Source organism: Lolium rigidum, chromosome 3, assembly GCF_022539505.1.
Source record: "Lolium rigidum isolate FL_2022 chromosome 3, APGP_CSIRO_Lrig_0.1, whole genome shotgun sequence".
Classification (NCBI taxonomy): Eukaryota; Viridiplantae; Streptophyta; class Magnoliopsida; order Poales; family Poaceae; genus Lolium; species Lolium rigidum.
In genome coordinates this window covers 148,921,082-148,944,469 of record NC_061510.1, presented here as the reverse complement: position 1 = coordinate 148,944,469, position 23,388 = coordinate 148,921,082, and the positions used below count along the sequence as shown (strand labels likewise).

The following is a 23,388-nucleotide window of genomic DNA, read 5'->3' as shown; positions in this document are numbered from 1 at the left end:
ATCCGCAATGTCTTCCTGCAACTGCGAAACTTGGGCCATGACGAAATCCTTGAGGCTTGGGTCTTCCTCAAAATGATGCTTGGGAGGCGATTCTCCGCTACTGCTGCAACTAGCAGTCAACAAAGAAAATAGAAAAACAAAGACGAAGGAAAACATAGGGGATTAAACTTACGAGCTAACAACTTGGACCAAATCGAAGGGGTCCTCAATATCCAGAGAAGAAGGCGGCACCGCCACCCGAGGAATCATAAACGTCAGATGGGTTTCACCCGGCGATTCAGAATCTGCAGCCTCGAGCCTTTTCCTTTCCTTCTCAGTTTCCTTCTCTCCGCGCGAAGTTGCGGAGGGAGGAGAGGCCGAGAAGCTTCGGAATCAACGTCGTCCTCTTCTTCGACTTCAGGTGAGGAGGCAGTTTCAGCTGCTTCACTCTCGGTAACAAGGTTCGCTTCAGGAACTACGCTGCCCTCGGGAAGCGGTGGCAATGACGACAGGAAGCGATGGTCCTGAGAAGTAGGCAAAGAATCAGAGAAGCAAAGCAGAACAATTGAAGTGATTAAAGAGTTAATGAAAGCGGTAATTATCGGGGGAGTTGGATGGTCCCCATTGAAAGCATTGGCGCGGCAAGTGATAGGCACATCATCGGCCGTTGTAAGAGTCGTCAGTCGACGGACCATCGTCTTTACTTATTCTTCAATGACATATTTTTTGGATACTCGAGTCTCATCAGAGGAACCCGAGTAATTCCACATCTGCGAGACCCTGGCTTGCGGAGGTTGGACGCGGAGCCGAAGGAAATATTCCATGAGTTGGAGGCCAGATAATTCCTTACCCTCGGCCGTTTGAAGGGCCTTGATTATCTGGACCAAGGGCTCAGTTTCCTCGAGCTCGGCATTCGTCAGGGGCAGGTCCCAAGTCTTCAGTTTCTCCACCTTGGCCGTGGAGTCGAAAGACGCAAGCCCATACTTATGGTCAGCGGTCGCCTCAACCTTGACGTAGAACCACTTCTTCTGCTAGTCCTAGATGGAATCGCGGAGCCGAAGGTCGAAGTAGTTGGCTTCGGCCCTCGTAGAGATGATAGCACCGCCGACATCATGGACGGCAAACCTCGATACATTGCGCCAAAGGAAAAAGAGGCAGCGCCAGAGACCCGAGTGGGGGTCAATGCCAAGAAAACACTCACGGAGCGTGATGAAAGACATAATGTGGAGGATCGAATTGGGTGTGAGCTGGTGAAGCTACACATTGCAAACAAAGAGAAGCCCGCGTAGGAATTCGTGGGCAGGAAAAGATAAGCCACGTTAGAGGAATTGCATGAACATTACCGGAACCTTGGTTCAGGTCGCGGCATGGCTTCATTGCCAGTCATCATGATGACCACCACCGTGGAGAGAAGAACGTGGCGAGAAGCTTCTTCAGATCATTTTGCGGCGAAGGTGGATGGTGCCCATCCGCTGGCACAACCCTTCTTCACCGGAGCATCGCTGCCGGCCACACGCTTGCCCTTGGAGCTAACCTTGAGGTGGATGTCTCAATCAAGTGGTTGAACTTCTTCCTTGAAGATGATGATGGACTCGACAATATAAAGGAGTACAAGGAAGGAAAGTTATTGACCGGTGAAGTGAAGCAGATTCTGATTAAGGTTCTATCCGAGATGGTTGAAAGGCACAAGAGAGATAGAGCTCTAGTTACCGAGGAGATGGTTGATGCCTTCATGGTTAGGAGGCCTCTTCCCAACATGTTTGGCTAATTATGGGGGGTGAAGATCATTCTTTTTCTTAGTGGATTTTATAGAATTCTGGGGCCAACATATGTTTCATGGTTTAGTTGTCTTCGTCAATGTGAACCTGGATGCTCAATGGTGGCCACTTGATTTTGTAAAATTAATATGTGATATGTTTATTTTCAAGGTTGATCATAATTTTTTTTTCAAGAGCTAAAGAAATACTTCACGTCGATTCAAGAAATCCTCGGATAAGAGCGTTCTGAGCCTATACTCGAGTACATATGCTCGCGTATAGCATCGGGGTTACTCCCATCGGAAGCGCTGAATGCACACCTAATGAAAAATTGGGAAGCTTGCATCAAGAAGTAATGAAGGAAACATTTCGAGCCTAAACTCGACTACAAGTACTCGAGAGTAGCCTTGTTGGCTAGTCCCATCGAAAGCACTGAACGCGCACCCGATAGAAATGAATTGCTCAGGTACAATTTTTAATTTATGTAAGTTGTTATGTTTGTAAATGCAGGTTTCGAGCATATTATCGAGTACACATACTCGAGCATAGTCTCAGGTGCTACTCCCATCGAAAACGCTGAACATGCACCTGATAGAAATGAAAATGTGACATGAATCATATGAAGTGGCAGCAGCTTAAAGTTTCGAATACATGTTCAAGTGGCAAATAATTAATGAACATTACTCTGTCCTTTACTCCCATGGGGAGAGCATGCGTCCAAAGTATTTTCAACCCGCTAACTTCGGGTAATCCAACAGCCAAACAAGACATTCGATAAATAAATAATCCTAAATCGTGTCCGTCGCGAAATATGTGGAAGCCATGTTTTTGAACGAAGTTAAGACCATCAGGATCCATCCCGTGAGGCCTAGCACCGCCACACACTGCGGTATGCTAGAAATATCCACATCGTCGTCGATGTGATGAAAAATCCCGACGGACGCATCAGGTACCTTGATTAACTTTTACTGGAATTCAGAACCCGATAAGTCCTCCGTGGCCCGGGCTGAATTACACCAGTTATCCAGATTCGTATCCAGGGATTCGAGTTTGAATTAGGCTTACTTGTATTTTCCCAGGCAATTAACTAATTCCCAATCTATCGGATGCATCAGACTTGTTCCCAATATCCCTACGGTCAGAATAATTATTAATGAAGAAAATGATGAATTATCGACTAAGTTTATGCCGAAAAGGAAGAAGTCGAAGGATTGAGACTCGACCCGAGTCTATGACTCAAGTAGAGTCTCGGGGCTACTGATATGGGTATACCATATCGGGTACTCTAGTATTACCATCCCTGGTGTAAAGTCTAGAAAGGAATAGGCGAAGGCCCATGAAGAAACCGCCATGGAGTTGGAGCCCATTGCATATGTAAATAGGAAAGTTAGACCCATATCGGGTGAACCGACTTATACGATGTAACTAGACCTCGAGGTGAACTCTGAGACCTAGCCTAGTATATAAAGACTTAGGAGGAGACACCGAGGGGACAAATTCAACTGCTTGCAACATCCTGTAACCCTAGATCTCGAATAATACAATCTCGGCGATTTACCCTTGATCACACTTTCGTCAGCTATCTAGTTTGGCTGACCGGTCTGATTGATTCGCCAGCATTCTCCTTCCTTAAAACCCATATCTATAATCATGAGCATTGATAATGTTACCCCTTGTCACATAATACAAAAACAATGGTAATCACTGACATTCTAACAAGTCATGTGAAGAACAACACACTCTGTGAAGCTTGCTAACTGCCCTTTGTTGCATACCGCCATGTATAAGCGCAACATTGGTAGAAGGAGTAGGACTACATATTATAAAACTAATCTTAGTATCAACCATTACAAGCTTACACATGGACTACACAATAAAGAAGATCAGACCACACATCCAACACACACCCAAAACATGGATGTACCTCTTCCCCGCTCTAGATCATGCAACTAGCTAGAGTTGCTAAATCAACTACATTAGATCTAAGCTAACAAGTCTAAACTAATAGATCTAAATTACCGTTGGTACAATTCAAAGTTGCTCACAGTGATCTGAAAGTCGGACGAGAAAAACAGCATGTCAGCGAGGCAGTGAAATATGACATGCCACGGCGGCTGTAGAAGATGCCTCTCACGAGCTCGGTGCAAAAATTTCCCAGCTAAAGCGAGAATAGGTTGGCTCACCAGAGACAACCGAATCGAGCGTGCCTCATGAAAACTGCAATGCACGAAATCTTTTTCGCGTGCGACAACTAAACTAAACGTGTGATTTTCTTCTCCCTATACGCGGGAAAAGACTTTCGCGAGCGAGCAACCAAACTCGCCCCGAGTATTTTGTGGCACTGTTTCAAGTTTCGAATTAACTGCAAATTTGGAGACGACTGTGTCCCGTGCAAGGCAATCGGATGGAACCTTTCCATCCCGCATCGACACTGACGGCCAGACCATCCGCCGGAAGGATGGGTGAGGGCATCTCCAGCGGCGCGACGCATTTCGGACGTTCAAACGGACGCGTCGTGTCCGTTTGCGTCGGGCCAAATGGTCGAAACCGTCCGGGTGTCCGTTTACGTCGGGGGTGGCTCCAGCGGCACGACGCATAATTTTTTTTCATTCATACGCCATAATTTACATGATAATAAAAGGGACATAAAAAGCCAGAAAGGCGTGCTAAAATACGCGCTGTCTACTGGTCGTCGTCGCTGACGAGGTCAATCAGCTGCGGCGTCGGCCATGGAAGCTCGTACGCCGGCGGTGGAGGAGGTACCGCCGCACGGGCAGGAGGGCGTGGCCGGGGATCCCACGGCTGGAGCAGCGGGCGGAGCGCGGACGTTGGAACGCGTCGGCGTGGCCGGAGGAGTCGCCGGCCTCCCTCGCGCGAGCGCTCTCGCGGAGCTGGATTGCGAGCCCGTCCCACAAAGCGAGCTCGTTGAGCTCGTCCTGCTCGGCTGTTGGCCGGTGCCATGGCAATGGCCTCCTCCTCCGAAATGTCCGGCGGCTGGGTCTCCGGATCCCACGCCGGTCCACCGTCGTCGTGGTCGTACTGCGGCATGGTCACGTCGCCGTCCTCGTCCTCGTCGCCGTCCTCGTCCGCGTCCTCGTGGTCGTTCTCTTCTTCTTCGGCGGTGATCTCGCGCTCGAAGTAGTCTACGTCGGCGAGGTAGGCAGCGCGGCGCCGCGCGTCGAACTCCCACTTCCCGAAGGAAATCCAGTTGTAGGAGTTTAGCGCGTACGCCGGATCCTCCCGCAGATCCGGCGGCAAGACCGCGCGGCGGCGCCGCACCTCGTCCCGCCGCTCTCGGCCCTCGCGCGGCACGGGGGGACCGGCACGCGCCGCGAGTTCAGGTACCAGCCCCCTCCCGGCAAGTTCGCATCCGGCCATGATACCGGCCGGTTTTCCTCCCATAGCTGCCGAGCGAGGTCAACACGGACGTACCGGCCGACCCGTGCCTTCTTGCCGGAACGCGAGCCGCTAGCCTCCTGGTCGTTCTTCGTCTTCCGGAACGGCCAGCATTTCTTCCCCATGGCGTCGGTGTGGTGGCTACCGTGGGATTTTGCCAATGGTTTTGGTCGGGGAAATGGGCGCCAACAGCGTTTCTTTAAGAGGCTCCGACGCCATCTCGCCTTCAATGACCTGCCAGTGCAACGCCTACTAGCTGCGCACGCTCGCGGAAGCCGAGGCACGCCATTAACGCAGCCTGCAAAGGCTGCAGCGCGCCGTCCAGAAGTAATACCGCGGAAGACGGAGCGGACATTTTCCGCGTCCACGCAGCGTCCGCCGAGACGCAAACCTGTTGCAGGTTTGCGTCTCCGCGGATGGCCCGATCACTTTGCGTCGCCCCGCTGGAGGTGGTGCCAGACGCATTTCCGGTCACGGTGGCGCGCCGCTGGAGATGCCCTGACTGGGCGGGCCGGACGACCAGTCGAGCACTGGAGCGGGGCGACCGGGTATCGTCCGCGCAGGGATCGAGTCAAGAAAGCAAGTATCTGTCGCGTCTCCCGATGCTAAACCGCGCGCAAGAATCGCTCGCAGATTGATGGATGTCTCTGCCGCTCGTCGCCTTGCTGCTCCTAGTTTGTCTCGTCCCAGCTCGGTCCCGCGCGCGTCCTTCTCCATCCCGTTACAGCGCCCGCCGTCGTCGTCTCGCGCGCGTAGCCGGAGTACGTAGGACGGCATCTTCTCTGCACGTTCGGCTCCGCGGAGGTGGAGCCGCTGACGCGGACGTCGTCTACGGCGATGGCTGGCCGGGCGTCCGCCGGTAGCGACCCGCAAGTCGCAGGATGCCCCATCTTGGGGAGGCAAGCTGCTGGACCACGGACGTACGACGAACGACTCCGCCAAGACCGTGCGCCGGCGTGCTTGTGACGTCACCGCCGCCGTCGACCGTGCGGTGCCGGCGCCCGGGACCCATTCCGCCGGGCGGGAGCCTGTATACGCGCGCGTGCCACGGATCGGCAGATCGTTATGTGGCGCAAAACTGTCTTTAGCTTTGACAAGGCTTATTTAATCATAATTATTTTTAGATAACATGTAGAGAGCAACCGGTAAGGGAATCGCCAATTTTCAGCTAGCTGATTATTAACTCATTGCTCCATAAAGTTCCACGCCGTTGGATTTGATTTGCAATTCGTGCAATATGAGTTGTTAATTTGGTGGGTTGCAACTGAAATTTTAAATTACTGATAAAATGCTGACTGCATTGGATTTGTTTCATGATTCATGCTAGCCATATGAGTTACGTCTTTTATTAAATAATGTCACATGACTAAGAACTAAGTTAATTATTATTCAACTAAGAACTAGTCACACCTTAAATTAATAAACCACGACGGCTCAAAGATCCATGTGTGTTGTTGAAGGCTTACAACACAACCCGTCAACGCACAACTCAAACGCACAACAAAGCTAAGGATAGCTTGACGATGACCTCCTTGGTAGATCGCCAAAGCATGACCAAACCGACAAGGTACACTCATTTAGGATGGCAACAAGTACGCCGAAGAAGGTGAGCACATGTTTATCAGGCAAAGTTATCGGCTGGAGCTCACCCTAGAGCTCGGGTGCATTAGCGGATGTTGCACATCACCAATACATACCCTACACCCTTGCATGCAACGTGCGCCGACCACAAAGCCCGAGCGTAGGCCACCGATCATGGCCATAGTTTGACTCTCTGGCCAAAATCGGTGGTGACGGCGCCGTCAGACATGCCCCGTGGGGAGGAACCCCATCCCGCGGCAACACCGACAATGGCGGTGGATGGCAACCAGCCAACCACGACGGTGTCACTCGACGAACATAGCATCGTGGTGCGCAGTGAATCCATAAGTCGTACCGGTCTCCCACCAAACACATAGAACTCCTCAATGCGGTGTGCACACCTACACATATACAACTTCTACCCGTAGGCAACAAGACGAAAAGGGAATGCTTGGGAGCAGCCACCGAACACAAAGATGCAGAGAATCCAGGTTGAAAGGACACCACAAACACCATAACCACAATGCCACCAGATAGCCACCAACCATGGCAAGACTCACCGAACCCCAGACGGAGCATCTAAGGATGGAATTAATGAGGGATAACCTCGGCAATGTCCATGGTTATGAACTTGGGTTTGAGGGAAAGAGGTGCGATGGTGATTTCGTCGGCTTATCAGACAAACAAGGTGGTGCGATGTTATTGTCAGAAGGCTCAATGTCGCCGAGTTCCTAGAACAAATCTAGGGTTGCAACGATTGTGTATGAATCAATCTAAGGTGCCCTCCCCGTTGGCTCCTCCCTTCTTTATATGAGAGGTTGGGCCTCAGAGTCCAGTTCGGGTCGGTTACAAATAAGCATATGCCAATGTCGGCTACTTGATGAGCTTCGACTTTTTATGTCACGTTCTTGGGCCTTGGATGGGCCATGGATGCTTCTTGATCCTCTTTATTTATGCACTTGCGCATGCTGCTGGCAACATGGTCAACGTCGCCGCTCCACCCGAGGCCACTGCCTTGGCTTGTGGAGCCCTCGACGGCAGATCCTCGCCGCCACCTTCACCGGTAGGCCGTGTGGGCTTGCCTGCAAAGGGGAGCTAGAGAGGGGCGGCAACAAAGGGTAACCCTAGGCGTCCCGGAGTCACCCTGCGGAGGACGACGGGAGGGTCAGGACGAAGCGTTTCCATTCACCACAACGTGGAAGCTGCTCATATTTGCGAAGAAAGTTACGGTGAAGAAGAGTACAGACAACTTGCACGAGTGAAGAATCTACAGGCGAGGAAGATTAGTCCTACGCGCACGAGTGAATAATCGTCTTGTGGACGAGCTCGCGTCCGCGACTTCTTTGATAGCTCCGGTGTCATTGCGTCGAAGCTCCCGGCCGGCGTGAAAATGAACGGCGAGCAGCGCAACACAACAAACAAACGATGTCTCATTTCCTTGTCGGGACCTTGAACAGTACAAGTACGAGTAGACTCGATAAGCACGATATGGAGTAGACTACGCAAACAAAAGTATCCAAAAGTCCTCCACTGGAACGGCACGAGAAGCAAAGGAAAATCCATCTCGAAAATACAAGAAATCCACCGTACACTTCATCGTAATGCCTGATCTATGGCATGCACCTAGACTGACTACTCCATAACCACGATTAAGCTCCGATCCTCAAATTACTGCTCAATCACCACGTACGCAACATTCGTAAATCGATCGATCTTACACTATATACACACAACAGGCAGGCGCACATAGTAGAATGCATGTGTGTGCTAACTGAGACGACGTGGCAGGCAGGGCAGGCGTATGCGACAGGTCCAAGCTCGATCGATCAGGCCAGCTTGGCGGAGGCGCACTTCCGCCGCCCCGAGACGGCGCCGACGCCGACTCCGGCGCCCTTCATCTCAGCGCGGAACTTGGCGGAGAGCGCGTTCCTCCCGGCGACGGGCGCGGAGGGCCAGATCCCGACGCTGACGGCCATGTCCTTGAACCCTTCCAGTCGCTCGAGCGCCTCGACGACGGCGGCCATGCTGGGCCTGTCCCGCGGCTGCGCGCTGGTGCACAGCACCGCCAGGTGCGCCACCGCGCGCGCGCCCTTGACGGAGTAGTGGCCCGCGAGCTTGACGTCCATGATGCAGCGCAGCCGGCGGCTGCTGGCGAGGTAGGGCCTGGTCCAGTCGACGAGCTTGATGGTCTGCTCCGCGTGCGCGCTCCGGCCCCGGACGTGCTCCATGGCGCGGCGGCCCGTGAGGAGCTCCAGCAGCACCACGCCGAAGCTGTACACGTCGCTCTTCATCGTCAGGTGGCCCGTCTGCACGTACTCCGGCGCCGCGTAGCCGTGGGTGCCCATCACGCGGGTGGTCACGTGCGTGTCCTCCCCCTCCGGACCCATCTTCGCCAGCCCGAAGTCCGAAAGCTTCGCCGTGAATTCCTGCTCGATATCCATTGATCCACCATCAGTTAACAAATTCGATGGATCCCTGATTGATTGCACACCGGAAATGAACATGAACAGGTAGCTAGGCAGGCGTATATACCGAGTCGAGTAGGATGTTGGATGCCTTGAAGTCCCTGTAGATGACGGGCTGCTTGGCGCCGTGGAGGAAGGCGAGCCCCTTGGCGGCGCCGATGGCTACCTTGAGCCTGGTGCCCCACGGCAGCGTGGCGGAGATCCTCCTGAAGAGGTGGTTCTCGAGGCTGCCGCGCGGCATGAACTCGTAGACGAGGAGGCGCTCCTCGTCCTCGCAGCAGTACCCCAGCAGCTTCACCAGGTGCTGGTGCCGGAACTGCCCAAGGAAGATCACCTCCGCCTGCAACCATGCACGTGAGCGGTCAGGGGACATGGAATCGAATTAGCTAATTAAGTCTCTGGAGTTGGTAGCAGCTAGCTACTCCGCATGCAGGAATCAAATTAGCTAGCTAGGTGGAGTTGTTAGACTACTAGCTAGGTATAGTGCTTACCAGCCACTCCCTGTGTCCCTGGAATCCGGCGATGTCGAGCTGCTTGACGGCAACGGGCTGGGGCTCGAGTCCGGGGCGCATGCCGGCGTCGACGAAGCCCTTGTGGACCCTGCCGAAGCCGCCCTCTCCGAGGAGGTATCCGCTGGAGAAGTCGTGCGTGACGCCGCGGAGCTCGCTGACGCTGAAGGAGTGCAGCTGCATGGGGCCGACGCCCAGCTCCCCCGCCACCTCCTCGTCGTCGTCCTTGCCGTCCATCGGCGTGGCGGGGCTGTTGGTCGTGGAGGACAAGCGGCGGAAGGAGGCGAGGCGGCGCGAGAACTCGGATTGCGCCGGGCGGCAGCGCGCGAGCCCGTTGCCGGCCCCCGCCGCCACCACGGCGTCCTCGGCCGTGCAGCACCTGGTGGCCGACGCCAGCACCGGTCTCCACGGCCTCGGCATCTTCCTCGGTCACACTTCGGGCGAGGGAGAGAGAGCGAAGGAAAGAAAAGAAATCGAAGAGCTTGATGGGGAGCTGGAGATGGAGGAGTATGTGCAGTGGTTGTGATTGTGGTGGGGGGCGTGTGAGGTCGGGATGATATAGCGAGAGTGGCAATGGCGACGTACGGGGGAGGAAAGCGGGGCGCGCGCGCGGGCGAAAAGGGAAGGCGAGGCCAACCGTTCCAACACACAACCCAACTGCCCCGAACCACTCCCGCTATCCTCTGGGCTCTGGCTAGTGATGCACTGACAGTGCCGCGCTCGGGCTTATGGCATCGCCAGCTTCGCCTTTTGCATGTTCTGCTTGTCTTTTCCTTTAAACGTACGTTTTGTTAGCGCTAACGCGCTTACTAAACCGAAAAATCTCCGATCGATCGCACCTGAATCTGTATCTACGATGGGTCGTACGAAAAGTCCAGTAGTACACAGGTGGAAGGATGCGAGGTGTCTGGACCGTGTTACACGTGACCCTGAATTATTCAGTGTTTTCCTTTCTTTATTGTTACGTGTAATACTAGTATGTAGAGAATGCATGTATCATGTGTCCTAAAACACATGTGTACAGTGGTCCGTACACTGCCTGAATTTGTATCTACGATGGGTCGTACGAAAAGTTCAGTAGTAAAAAGATGGAAGGATATATGTGAGGTGTCGGGACCATGTTACACGTGATCGATGCATGCGAGAACCTAAATTATTGAGTGTTTTCCTTTCTTTATTGTTAGATGTATGTATAAAATATACTCTGTATCACGTGTGCTAAAACTATGTGTACCCTCGTCCGTACACTGAAGTAGTAGAACATGTAAGCATGCCATCCATGGACCGCGCTTAGAGCATCTCTCACCGAACTCCTAAATGTTAGAGAAGAAAACGGTGCACTGTTTATCGACGAAAAAAATTGCTCCACTAAACTTCGGCCGCCGGAATCGATCTCCTAAATCTAAACTCCTATAGTTAATAGCATAAAACCACCACTTTAATGTTAAACTTTACCATATACCACCACTTTATATTTTCGGAACAAAAAAAACACCACATTTTGCCAGATTTTTTGCAGAACGCGCTAATGGACGATTGGAGGCGAATTGACACAATTTCTAACCAGCAGACCCCACACAAGATGTTGACGTGGCATTGCCCGGACGGAAGGCGGTGACAGCCGTTAATAGTCAGCCGTAGGGCCTGACAAAGAGTCAACCTTGTCAATGCACATGATGATGTACTTGGATTTCTATGAAGGAGGACACTGACGAATCAACAAACCGGTCAACCAAACTAGGCAGCCGACGAATATTATGACCAAAGGCGAGTCGCCGAGATTGTATTATGTCGAACTAGGGTTACAAGGTGTCTTGTCTGATTGAATATGTTCCCTCCCAGTGGCTCCTCCCAACCCTTATATAACGGGCTAGGTCTCAGAGTCCACCTAGATCGAGTTACATTACAAGTCGGTTCACCCGATATGGGCTTAACTTTCCTAACGTAGTATCTTCGGATTCATCTGGATTTTCTCGTGGGCTTTCTTCTATTCCTACCTTGGCTTCGTACCAGGGATGGCTATGTTCCGGACCCGATATGGCATACCCATGGCAGGGCCCACCCGTGTTGCCAGACCGGTCAAAAGGCACCAATTCCTCTCTCTCCTCTCAGACATGCTCAGTCTCGGCCTGCTCACTCTATCTCACTCTGTTGTCGCCGTTGTTCGGCCAGTAGCCGCCGGCGTCCGTTCATGCCCAGCTGGAACGACGGCGAGTCGTCGAGAATGGCTTCTTCCTAGCTAGGGTTATGTACCGGCTCGTTTTCATCGCTGCATCTACGGTTAGGGTTTTGGCAGATTTTGGAATTCTCGATTTGTACTCGATTTCTCGTCCATTTCTGGTCGATTTAGCTGGAATGAAGATGCATTTATCTGTAATTAGGACTTCCCCACGATGGACTACTGCCCATACTCCTGGGATGACCTTACATTCACCGGGTTGACGACAGGTTGTCTGGAGGTGTGCCACCTCCATAGGAAGGATCCGGTGAAGCGCGTCGCTTTTTAAGACACGAACATCGGCCGTCACTTCTACATGCATGTGTTCTGTGCAAGGGGTATGTTTGTAACAGTGACCTTGCTCTGAAGGAGTAGTTGGTAGTTGTTTGCTCTGTAAATAGTTGGTGAACTCTTACATAGTGGGTAACAAGTGACTGAATTTTAGTTATTGAATTTCGGGTCAAATATGTTCAATTGTTGTAGCGCTGCATGTATGTTCATTTGTTGTAGTTCTGAATAATTGCATGCTAGCTACATAGTACTACTGAAATAATTGCATGCTATTTGAAGTACATTGAGAATTGTGGCTTCCACTCTTGGCTAGATGATGACTGGCCACAACCAATGAAGAACACATTCCTGAAGCTGTGGGGAATGTACCATGACATGCATAATGCACTTCTAGATGAGAAGATTGAGAATGGCAAGCTTGTGAAATATTTGAATAAAGATAAGATAAAGGTGGAGAAGAAGTATTCCAACCTGATGGCTGATGTTTCCAAGTACATGAATGATATTGAGAGGCAGGTTATCGAGGCAAACTATGACAAGATAGTGAATGGCAATGGGGAGGAAAAGTTGAGGGAGATAAAGGCACAACTTGAAAATAAGCTGATGAAAGTCAATGGTGAAGTGGGTATGCTAAAGGAGGGCAAGATTGCTGATGACAGAAAAATGAAGGTGATGAAGAATGAGTGGGAGAAAGAAAATTTGATGTTGAAGGAGGAGAAGAAGAAGCTAGAGTATCAGCTATATGATTTGTTTAAGTTGAGCAGTGCTAGGAATGACAAGTTGGTTAAGATCAAGCGGATCTGTGATCGGTAAGATGTAATAGTGTAGTGGTATTGTGTACCCCTAAGTATTGTGTACTGGTAATTAATGTGTAGCCCTAAGTATTGTTACTGCACAAGCATTGAACTCTATGTACCCCTAAGTATTGTGAACTATGTGTAGTTAAATTTGCACTTCTAAAAGGGCAGTGGCAATGTTGTTATGTTGAACCTTGTATTGTTTTTGAACTGTGTGTTGTTGTTTAATTAAAGTTTGTGTTGTTTTTTAAAAAGCCACGAGATTTTTCCTAGAGGTGTCGACCATTTTAGATCATCTAAAGCATCTAGAGTTTTTAAAAAAGTCGCGAGGTTTTTCCGAGAGGTGTCGACCATTTTAGGACATCTAAAGCATCTAGTGTTTTTTAAAAAGCCGTGAGGTTTTTCGAGAGGTCTCGACCATTTTAGATCATCTAAAGCATCTAGGGTTTTTAAGCTGCGAGGTTTTTCCGAGATATGTCGACCATTTTAGGTCATCTAAATCATCTAGAGTTTTTTTTAAAAGCCACTGGGTTTTTTGAGAGGTCTCGACCATTTATGTTTTCTAAAGCATCTAGGGATTTTTAAAAAGCCGCGAGGTTATTCCGGGAGGTCACGGCCATTTTAGATCATCTAGAGCATTTAGGCTTTTTAAAAAAATCCGCAAGGTTTTTTCGAGAGGTGTCGACCATTTTAGGTCATCTAAAGAATCTAGTTTTTTTAATAAAAAAAGGCGCGAGGTTTTCCCGAGAGGTCTCGACCATTTTAGATCATCTAAACCATCTAGACGATTTTAAAATCATCAACTGACAACATTCTTAAACAATAATTAACAACATAATCTTAAACATCATCTTACAACATAGTCTTAAACATCATCTCACATACATAGTTTTACCCATTGATACGTCTCCAACGTACCTATAATTTCTGATGTTCCATGCTTGTTTTATGCCAATACTTACATGTTTTGCTTGTACTTTATAATGTTTTTATGCATTTTCCGGAACTAACCTATTAACAAGATGCCGAAGTGCCGGTTCTGTTTTACTGCTGTTTTGGTTTCGGAAAGGCTGTTCGGGCAATATTCTCGGAATTCGACGAAACGAAGACCCAACATCTTATTTTTCCCGGAAGACCCCAGAACACCGAAGGAGAGTCGGAGGCGGGCCAGAGGGCCACCACACAATAAGGCGGCGCGGCCCCAGGCCTTGCCGCGCCAGCCTATTGTGAGGAGCCCCAGGCGCCCTCCTGCGCCGCCTCTTCGCCTATATAAGCCCTTTCGACCTAAAAACGCGATACCAATTGACGAAACTCCAGAAAGACTCCAGGGGCGCCGCCACCATCGCGAAACTCCGTTTCGGGGGACAGAAGTCTCTGTTCCGGCACCCTGCCGGGACGGGGAAGTGCCCCCGGAAGCCATCTCCATCAACGCCATCGCCTCCATCATGCTCCGTGAGTAGTTCCCCATGGACTACGGGTTCTAGCTGTAGCTAGTTGGTATTCTCTCCCCCATGTACTTCAATACAATGATCTCATGAGCTGCCTTACATGATTGAGATTCATCTGATGTAATCGGTGTTGTGTTTGTTGGGATCCGATGGATTGTTACATTATGATTAGTCTATCTATAAAGTTGTGAAGTTATTGTTGCTGCAATCTTGTTGTGTTTAATGCTTGTCACTAGGGCCCGAGTGGCATGATCTTAGATTTAAGCTCTATACTTATTGCTTAGATTGTATCTACAAGTTGTATGCACATGTCTATGTCCGGAACCAAAGGCCCCAAAGTGACGAAATTGGGACAAGCTGGAGGAGAAGGCTTAGATATGAGGATCACATGTTTTCACGGAGTGTTAATGCTTTGCTCCGGTGTTCTATTAAAAGGAGTACCTTAATTTCCAGTAGATTCCCTAGAGGCCCGGCTGCCACCGGCTGGTAGGACAAAAGATGTTGTACAAGTTTATCATTGCGAGCATGTATGACTATATATGGAAAACATGCCTACATGATTAATGATCTTGATGTTCTGTCTTAATGCTATTTCAATCCTATCAATTGCCCAACTGTAATTTGTTCACCCAACACTTGTTATTGGAGAGTTACCACTAGTGTAGATAGCTGGGAACCCCGGTCCATCTTTCATCATCATATATTCGTTCTACATGTCATTAGAAGTAGTATCAACTATTTTCTGGTGCCATTGCTCTCATATTACTATTACTGCTGATGTGCTACTGTTACTACTGCTCTCATATCACTGCTACTTTCACATCACCCCTGTTACTAGTGCTTTTCCGAGTGCAAGCTGAATTGACAACTCGGTTGTTAAGGCTTATAAGTATTCTTTACCTCCCCTTGTGTCGAATCAATAAATTTGGGTTTTACTTCCCTCGAAGACTGTTGCGATCCCCTATACTTGTGGGTTATCAAGACTATTTTCACGGCGCCGTTGTCGGGAGGCATAGCTCTACTCATAAGTTCACCTGGGGAGTACACTCTACCTCTCTCTCTGTTTTTGTTTTATTTTATTTTGTTTTGCTTAGTTTACTTTTGTCTAGTTTATTTTTGCTTAGTTTATTTCTGTCTAGTATTATTTTGCTTAGTTTACTTTTGCCTAGTTACTTTTTGTCTTGTTTTATTTTCCTCATATACCCGAAAATCCATAAAAATTTGAAAAATCGAAAAATTAAAAAACTGCTATTATGGGAGAACCTACAACCTATTTGGAGCTTATCGAATTATATAATAATTATAGAGAATCAAGAACGGGAAAAGTTATGAGTGCTGTGATAGAAAAATTAAATACAATTGCTAAAATCTTGCTTAAACGCCATGATATAAACTGTTGCTCTCAACAGGATACTAAACATCTTAAATTTCAATGTGGCTTTAGTGAGGAATTTTTAATTAAGAACTATAATTGGAATAGCTATATTCATCTTGGGTTCGAAGAGGTAGAACAATTTGTCATATTTATGGGAGCCTCTGAGATAGAATCCTTCATTGCTAAATATTATGAAACTTGTGTTGTTTGTAAGGACCTTAAAGATTATGTCTCTTCTATCCTTAATTTTTGCATAGAAAGCTACAGCAATAATCCTTATATTATTGATTATAAAGAGAGACTCATTAATGCACAAGAATGCACTCACAATTTGCAGGAACCAGTGGAAGAAGAAATTGATGAACCTGAAAGCTCATTGGATGAAAAAGAGGAGGAAATTGATGAACCTGAAAGCTCATTGGATGAAAAAGAGGAGGAAATTGATGAACCTGAAAGCTCATTGGATGAAAAAGAAGAGGAGAGTGATGAACAAAAGGAGGAAGAATGGATTAGCTACCCATTGATACGTCTCCGACGTATCGATAATTTTTATGTTCCATGCCACATTATTGATGATATCTACATGTTTTATGCATACTTTATGTCATATTTATGCATTTTCCGGCACTAACCTATTAACGAGATGCCGAAGAGCCGATTCTTGTTTTCTCGCTGTTTTTGGTTTCAGAAATCCTAGTAAGGAAATATTCTCGGAATTGGACGAAATCAATGCCCGGGGGCCTATTTTTACACGAAGCTTCCGGAAGACCGGAGGACTTACGAAGTGGGGCCACGAGGCGCCGCCACAACAGGGCGGCGCGGCACGGGCCTTGGTCGCGCGGCCCCGGCGTGTGGGGCCCTCGTGTGGCCCCCCGACTTGCCCTTCCGCCTACATATAGTCTTCGTCGCGAAACCCCCGATGCACCGAGAGCCACGATACGGAAAACCTTCCAGAGACGCCGCCGCCGCCAATCCCATCTCGGGGATTCGAGGAGATCGCCTCCGGCACCCTGCCGGAGAGGGGAATCATCTCCCGGAGGACTCTTCACCGCCATGGTCGCCTCCCGAGTGATGAGTGAGTAGTTCACCCCTGGACTATGGGTCCATAGCGGTAGCTAGATGGTCGTCTTCTCCTTATGTGCTTCATTGTCGGATCTTGTGAGCTGCCTAACATGATCAAGATCATCTATCCGTAATGCTATATGTTGTGTTTGTTGGGATCCGATGGATAGAGAATACTATGTTATGTTGATTATCAATCTATTACCTATGTGTTGTTTATGATCTTGCATGCTCTCCGTTATTAGTAGAGGCTCCGGCCAAGTTTTTACTCTTAACTCCAAGAGGGAGTATTTATGCTCGATAGTGGGTTCATGCCTCCATTAAATGCGGGACGAGTGACGGAAAGTTCTAAGGTTGTGGATGTCTTGTTGCCACTAGGGATAAAACATTGATGCTATGTCCGAGGATGTAGTTATTGATTACATTATGCACCATACTTAATGCAATTGTCTGTTGTTTGCAACTTAATAATGGAAGGGGTTCGGATGATAACCTGAAGGTGGACTTTTTAGGCATAGATGCATGCTTGGATAGCGGTCTATGTACTTTGTCGTAATGCCCAATTAAATCTCACAATACTCATCATATCATGTATGTGCATGGTCATGCCCTCTCTATTTGTCAATTGCCCAACTGTAATTTGTTCACCCAACATGCTATTTATCTTATGGGAGAGACACCTCTAGTGAACTGTGGACCCCGGTCCTATTCTTTTACATCGAATACAATCTACTGCAATACTTGTTCTGCTGTTTTCTGCAAACAATCATCATCCACACTATACATCTAATCCTTACCTCAGAGACAGATGCATATGTAAGAAGATGGTATCCCGAGGGGGAACATATCAAGTATCTGCTAGGCATCGAAGTCTATTTTCTGTATGTCAATGAAAGGTTTAGACTAAAGTGGAGTAGATGAATTGGTCAACTCAACTACTGTAATATCCCAGGTTTAGAGACGATCGAGGGGTATATTTTAGAAAGGGATGTGCATTGCATTGTAACTTACGGGGAAATTTCGCGCTTTTAAACAAAAACTGCATCGAAAGGGGGACAAGTTTCTCTCTCGACACCTTACAGGGTTAGGGTTTCGAGAGTGCGATGAACTTGTTCCTACTTGACTAAAATTAGGTTTTTGAGAAGAGAGAAGTGATATTGCATTAAAAATCTTAAGTTGCATGATTGAATTACAAGTTAAGTTGTTTGAATGAATTCAAACCAACTTTGAATTTGAATTTCAAATTCAAACATTAAATGGTTATCACATAATTCAAATTTGACATAATTTAACAAACAATTATCATTAAGCAAGAATATAAGTAATACAACAATTACTTAAAGCTCATTAAGGAAAACTTGAGCTTTATTGATAATCACACACATTATACATTGTCTTTACAATATTCAGATTTGAATTATGGAATTACAATACATTACAAGAATTGAATAAATAGAAAAAGGAAAAGGAAAATTACAAGTTATCTAAATAAACTAAACTACAAAGTGATTTTCATGAATTCTATGATCTTGCTGATCTTGAATTCATCCTGATCAGCACTTGGTACCTGCACACATACACAAATAAACAAGTATTAAGCCAAGTGGCAAAGCCACTTGGCAGGTTAGCAAACAATGGAATGAGATGGATATGCTCAAGTTTCCGCCGAGCGAGTCCATGCCATAGATAGAATCAAGCCCAGGTGCACAGCACTTGCACACACACAACCGGGCAGCTCACCGGGCTATGTGCATGCACAACGAGCACACACAAGCCGGGGGAGTCACCAAAATGGTGCCGGGCTCGACTGTCGACCGGGAGAGCAAAGTGAGGATGATATAAAACCTTTTTCCATCCAAACCCCAAACATTCCATCGACACAAGCTCCTGGGTAAGTTCACCAAGAACAGCAAGAACACTTAGAACAGGGAAGAACAACAAGCCACCGGAAACCATCCGGGGACAGATTCATCAAGAAGCGTCGACTGTGAGCAAGTACCGGATGGAGTAAAGCACCACAAGCTTGCAAGGAGGAGCAGGGCAAGCAAACCAAGCATCACGAAGCAATCCTCTACACCAACACCTATTTCTAGGAGCTGGAGTGAGGTATACCACACAAGAGCCTGAGCAAGATCATATCTTGCTCATACTTAAGCATGCTTGCATCACAGGAGCACAGAAGGGTAGGAAAACCCTGGGTGTATCATCATTTGGTTACTAAACCAATTGGTGCCGGCAAGTACAACCAAGGCTAAAAGGAAAATAAACCGGGGAACACTGGTTGTGACAACACGAGTGTCAAAACCGAGAAAAATCCGGCATGGATTTACTCCTTGTAGTCATTCAGGTTCACAAAGCACCCATTAGCCTAGCTAAACCATCAGATTGACAGGCAACATGTGCCTATCCTATTTATCAACATCAAGGCTACTAGAAATTCACTAAGTGACTAGCCAGTGAGCATCTATCCATCACAGAAAGCCACCCAAATAGGGGAGCTACCCTAGGGCAGCATATGACTACTGCCAGGGTCACCTCAAACCCTAGAACAGCCAAACCAACAAGCCAAATACAATTATCATCACCCTGATTGGGTTCAAAGAAGGGCTAGGGTTCCCAACCACTGTGGGCATCCATCTAGCCTAAGCCAATCAAATGTGCTGATCATTACTCGTATCACGAGTTCACATCAATTATCCACTCAATCAATAAAGGCAACACGGATAATTGATAATAACAAGTAAATCATGAAACAGACACATGCTAATGATCCGGAGGATCACCGCAAGCATCAGTGATGCTTGAGCAAGCACCAACACCGATCCGTGCCACACACATACACATAAATAGATAATTAAATGATTGTATCCGAGAAACACATCCAAGGCGGGATGAACCTCTAGATCAAGATAAATTAGTAAAGCACTTGGTGCTCATCATCGAATCATGCAGTTAAACCAGCAGTAATGCTCAATCAAGCATACACATGAAATTGAGCACAAGGGACAACATACCAGTGCCCTGGAACTTGCAAATTGCAAGGAATACACATGGTAATCAAGCCAGGGCAGCCAAATTGAATACACATGAGTGTCTAGCAAGAATAGTAACTAGAACAGAGGCATAGGGAAGGATCCAAGCCGGATATGCAAGATTCAACAAGCATGTGGCTTCGAAACATGCACGGAAGCTGTGCACAATCAAGATAGCAAGAATAAAGCCTAACTAATAAGCAGAATAGAGGCAGCACCGTAGCTAGAATTCATGGCGATAGCACAAGCGACAGCGGCACACGCCACACGGCAAGCTAGGCGCAACGGAGCAGGCAGCAACGAGCACGGCGAGGCCCTCCATGAGGAGGAACGCCTTGGCTAGAGCTGCCGAGAAAGGAAGAAGAACGAGGACATAAGAGAGAAGAAGCGGTGGAGGACGTACCGAGGTCGAGCTGGCCAACCACCATGGCGGCCACGGCGGCACACGCCAGGGCGCGGCGGCGCCAGGCCAAGCCAGGCCATGGCGGCGCCACAGCACCACCCCATCGTGGCAGCGCCACAGCACCACCCCATCGTGGCGGCCACGAGCACCATCACGCCGGAGCTTGGGGAGCCACGGGATTAGCGGATCCCAAACCCTAGGCATGGCGGTGAGGGTCGATGACGAGCGAGGGACGGCGTCGGCTCCAAATCGACGCGGAGGGAGCGAATCGCCGTCGTCCGGCGGTTCGATTGCGCCCCATGGCGTAAGCCATGGCGGCCGGAGACCGCCGGAATCGGCCGGCGACGGTGCGGGCGACGCGGTCGCCGGTGAGAGCGGAGGGGATTAGGGTTAGGTCGAGCGGCGCGAGGTGAGGGAGTGAGCAAGCGACCGCTCGGGTCGGTTGGACCCGAGCTGGTTTAGCCCAACCCACCGGGCCACCCCGACGGAGTGGGCCCGGGGGCAAAAATGACTTTTCACAATTCAATAAAAACATGAAACTTTGAAATTCAATAGAAAATTGATAAAAGCTCTTAAAAATAAATTAAAAATATGAAAAAGGATCAGCATAAAATTCTCTATTTAAATAAAATATCAAAGAGAATTTTTGAAGACAATTAAGAATAAGTCCTATTTTGAGGATTTAAATAATGATTTAAATCACACATATTATTTTCAATAATGAAAATAAGTCCATTAATGCAATTGGACTTTCAAAACACCTTGACAATATTTCAAGGTTGTATTTACCCTAAACAGAGTATCTCCAAATCCATCTTAGTACTAACCTCTCATAAAATAACAACGACATCGGAAGGGAGGAACAAACCCTAAAACTGGAATCATGCATAATTGCTTCTTTAACCATTGCCCTCTCATAAAATAACAACGACATCGGAAGGGAGGAACAAACCCTAAAACCAGAGGACAAGGGTCAGTCCACACCATCCAACTGCAAAACTTTGCAGTGTTCAGGCAAGTTCATCACTTGCTCATGTCATTTGAGTATTTCTATCAAATTACTTGCAAAGTACTATGGTTATCACTATTGCATAAAAACCAAAACCACTACTTTCATAACTATGAATATGACTATGTGGTGGGAAATGGAACCATGGATTGTGTTGATATGGTGGAGGTTCCATTGCAAGGGTTTATATCCATCTAGGATTAAACAACAAATGTCGCCAGTGATTCTTGTGCCGTAATAACCGTGTTAACCATAAGATCCGGAGTGGGACGGAGTAGTCAAAAGTGTTTCCACCTCTCGTTCATCAACGGATGCGCTTTACCGTAGTACACTTGTGATCCAAGGGGGCAAGCGGTGAGGCTGGGGAGTCCTAAGTCCCCACGGCATAGTCCGTAGTACACTTGTCGCCCGAAGGAGCAAGCGGTGAGGCTGGGGACTCCTAAGTCCCCACGGTATTGCGGTCTATGATGGGTTGCAGCTACCGGCGTAGGAGTGTATGGTAGAGCCCGAGCATCGTCGTCGTGGTCGGGGTCCACCTTGAAATCTACAGGAATAATGGGACCGGCGTGGACCCGTGGTCGGGGCATGCAACAAAGGGTGGGTGTTCGAGGTAGCGGAGGAACATGATTGGCTAGACCTTATACCGGGCCTCACACCAAAGGAAGTGTGGACGAGAACTAGACTCGGTTGGCACCAAGGTTAAGATCTCTTATGGGTAAAGCAACACACCTCTGCAGAGTGTAAAGAACCGTGACCTGTCACTCCCTGTTCCGGGATGAGGAACTGCGAACGCAGCCGGAAAGGAGCTCCATGAAGTTCTAGTAAACCGGTGAAGGCTGACGGACATAGCTCTTTGAAATAAAAGCAATCTCTTGAAGAAATGTTTAACAAAACTTGCATTGGTATTAGACTTTACGGTCTAATATCGTAGCTAGTGCATTAAACACCTCTTTCCTATAATGAACTTGTTGAGTACGCTCGTACTCATCCCACTCTTAAATCCCTTGCTTAGATTGTCCGAATCGTCCGGAGGAGAACTACGACAACCCCGAAGGAGCCGAGATCATCGGCTATGAAGAACCGGACCTCTCGGGAGGTATTAAAGGCGTAGACTATCTCATAGTCTACGGAACCGGGAGGCTTCCGGTGGAGATCAAGCCTAGAAGCACCAAGTAGTAGTTGTAGCCGAGCGGTGGGAACACCTAGTATTTAGCTGCTCGTGGTAATAAATGTATAACCTAGTAAAACTTCGTATTGTAAGTTAAGGTGGGTTCGCCTCGAACCTAGGGGTATCCATCTTAGGACCCAAGAGGAGCTCCAAGACAATATATGTTTGATGCTTGTAATAATAAGTGAATGAGTTATGGACCCTGCTATGTTCGTTGTACTACTCGAGGGATGTAATATTTGCGGAATGGTACTTCGTGAATGTTATATCAACGACTAGCATACTACAACATGCGAGTGGTATGCGGGGTCACCACGGTTGGTATCGAGCAAAAGCTTTGACCTTAGGTTGGAACCTAGTAAATGGGACCGAACGTTAGGAGTCAAATAGGACTAGTAAAGAATTCTCTAAAAATATGGTGTATATTCAATTGAGAATACAACAATCATATCTTTTAGTGCGATAATTCTTTATTATCTCTATTATGATGCATTATTACTAATCTTATATTCTTTCTATTATCTACAGCCCACAATGGCAAGTTCACGTCCGGGACGAAACGTGAAAGTGATGGATTCCACACTGGAGTGAATATGAAGGAGGACTTGCGGATATTCTACGTGCCATGTTACTTGAATTCGGGTGTGATCCCCGAGATTCAAGTAAAGAAATACATGTACTATGATGGTGCTCGTATTGGCCAAGTGTAGGGTAGGGCTACGACTTCCCGAATCTTTGGGAATGAGCGTAGTAATGCCAGCAGGGGAAGCCAGAACTATGAACACAGCCTACCATATAGCCGTTATGAGAGCCATAACCGATATTCGGAGCATAAGACGAAAGAGCTTATGGGTTCCAAATTCACACACATTCCTCATATGGAGGAGGACGATGATCC

General features: G+C 48.1%; 1 protein-coding gene across 1 annotated transcript; it reads right to left on the bottom strand.

Annotated features, from left to right (window-relative positions):
• Positions 1 to 8,482: 8,482 nt before the first annotated feature.
• On the bottom strand, positions 8,483 to 10,181 carry LOC124698398 (probable serine/threonine-protein kinase PBL15). The gene is made up of 3 exons (XM_047230879.1): positions 9,670 to 10,181; positions 9,246 to 9,518; positions 8,483 to 9,139 (listed from the first exon to the last, which is right to left on the bottom strand). The coding sequence occupies exons 1-3, from the start codon at positions 10,105 to 10,107 to the stop codon at positions 8,540 to 8,542; spliced, it is 1,311 nt and encodes a 436-aa protein (XP_047086835.1). The 5' UTR covers positions 10,108 to 10,181; the 3' UTR covers positions 8,483 to 8,539.
• Between the last annotated feature and the right edge of the window lie 13,207 nt (positions 10,182 to 23,388).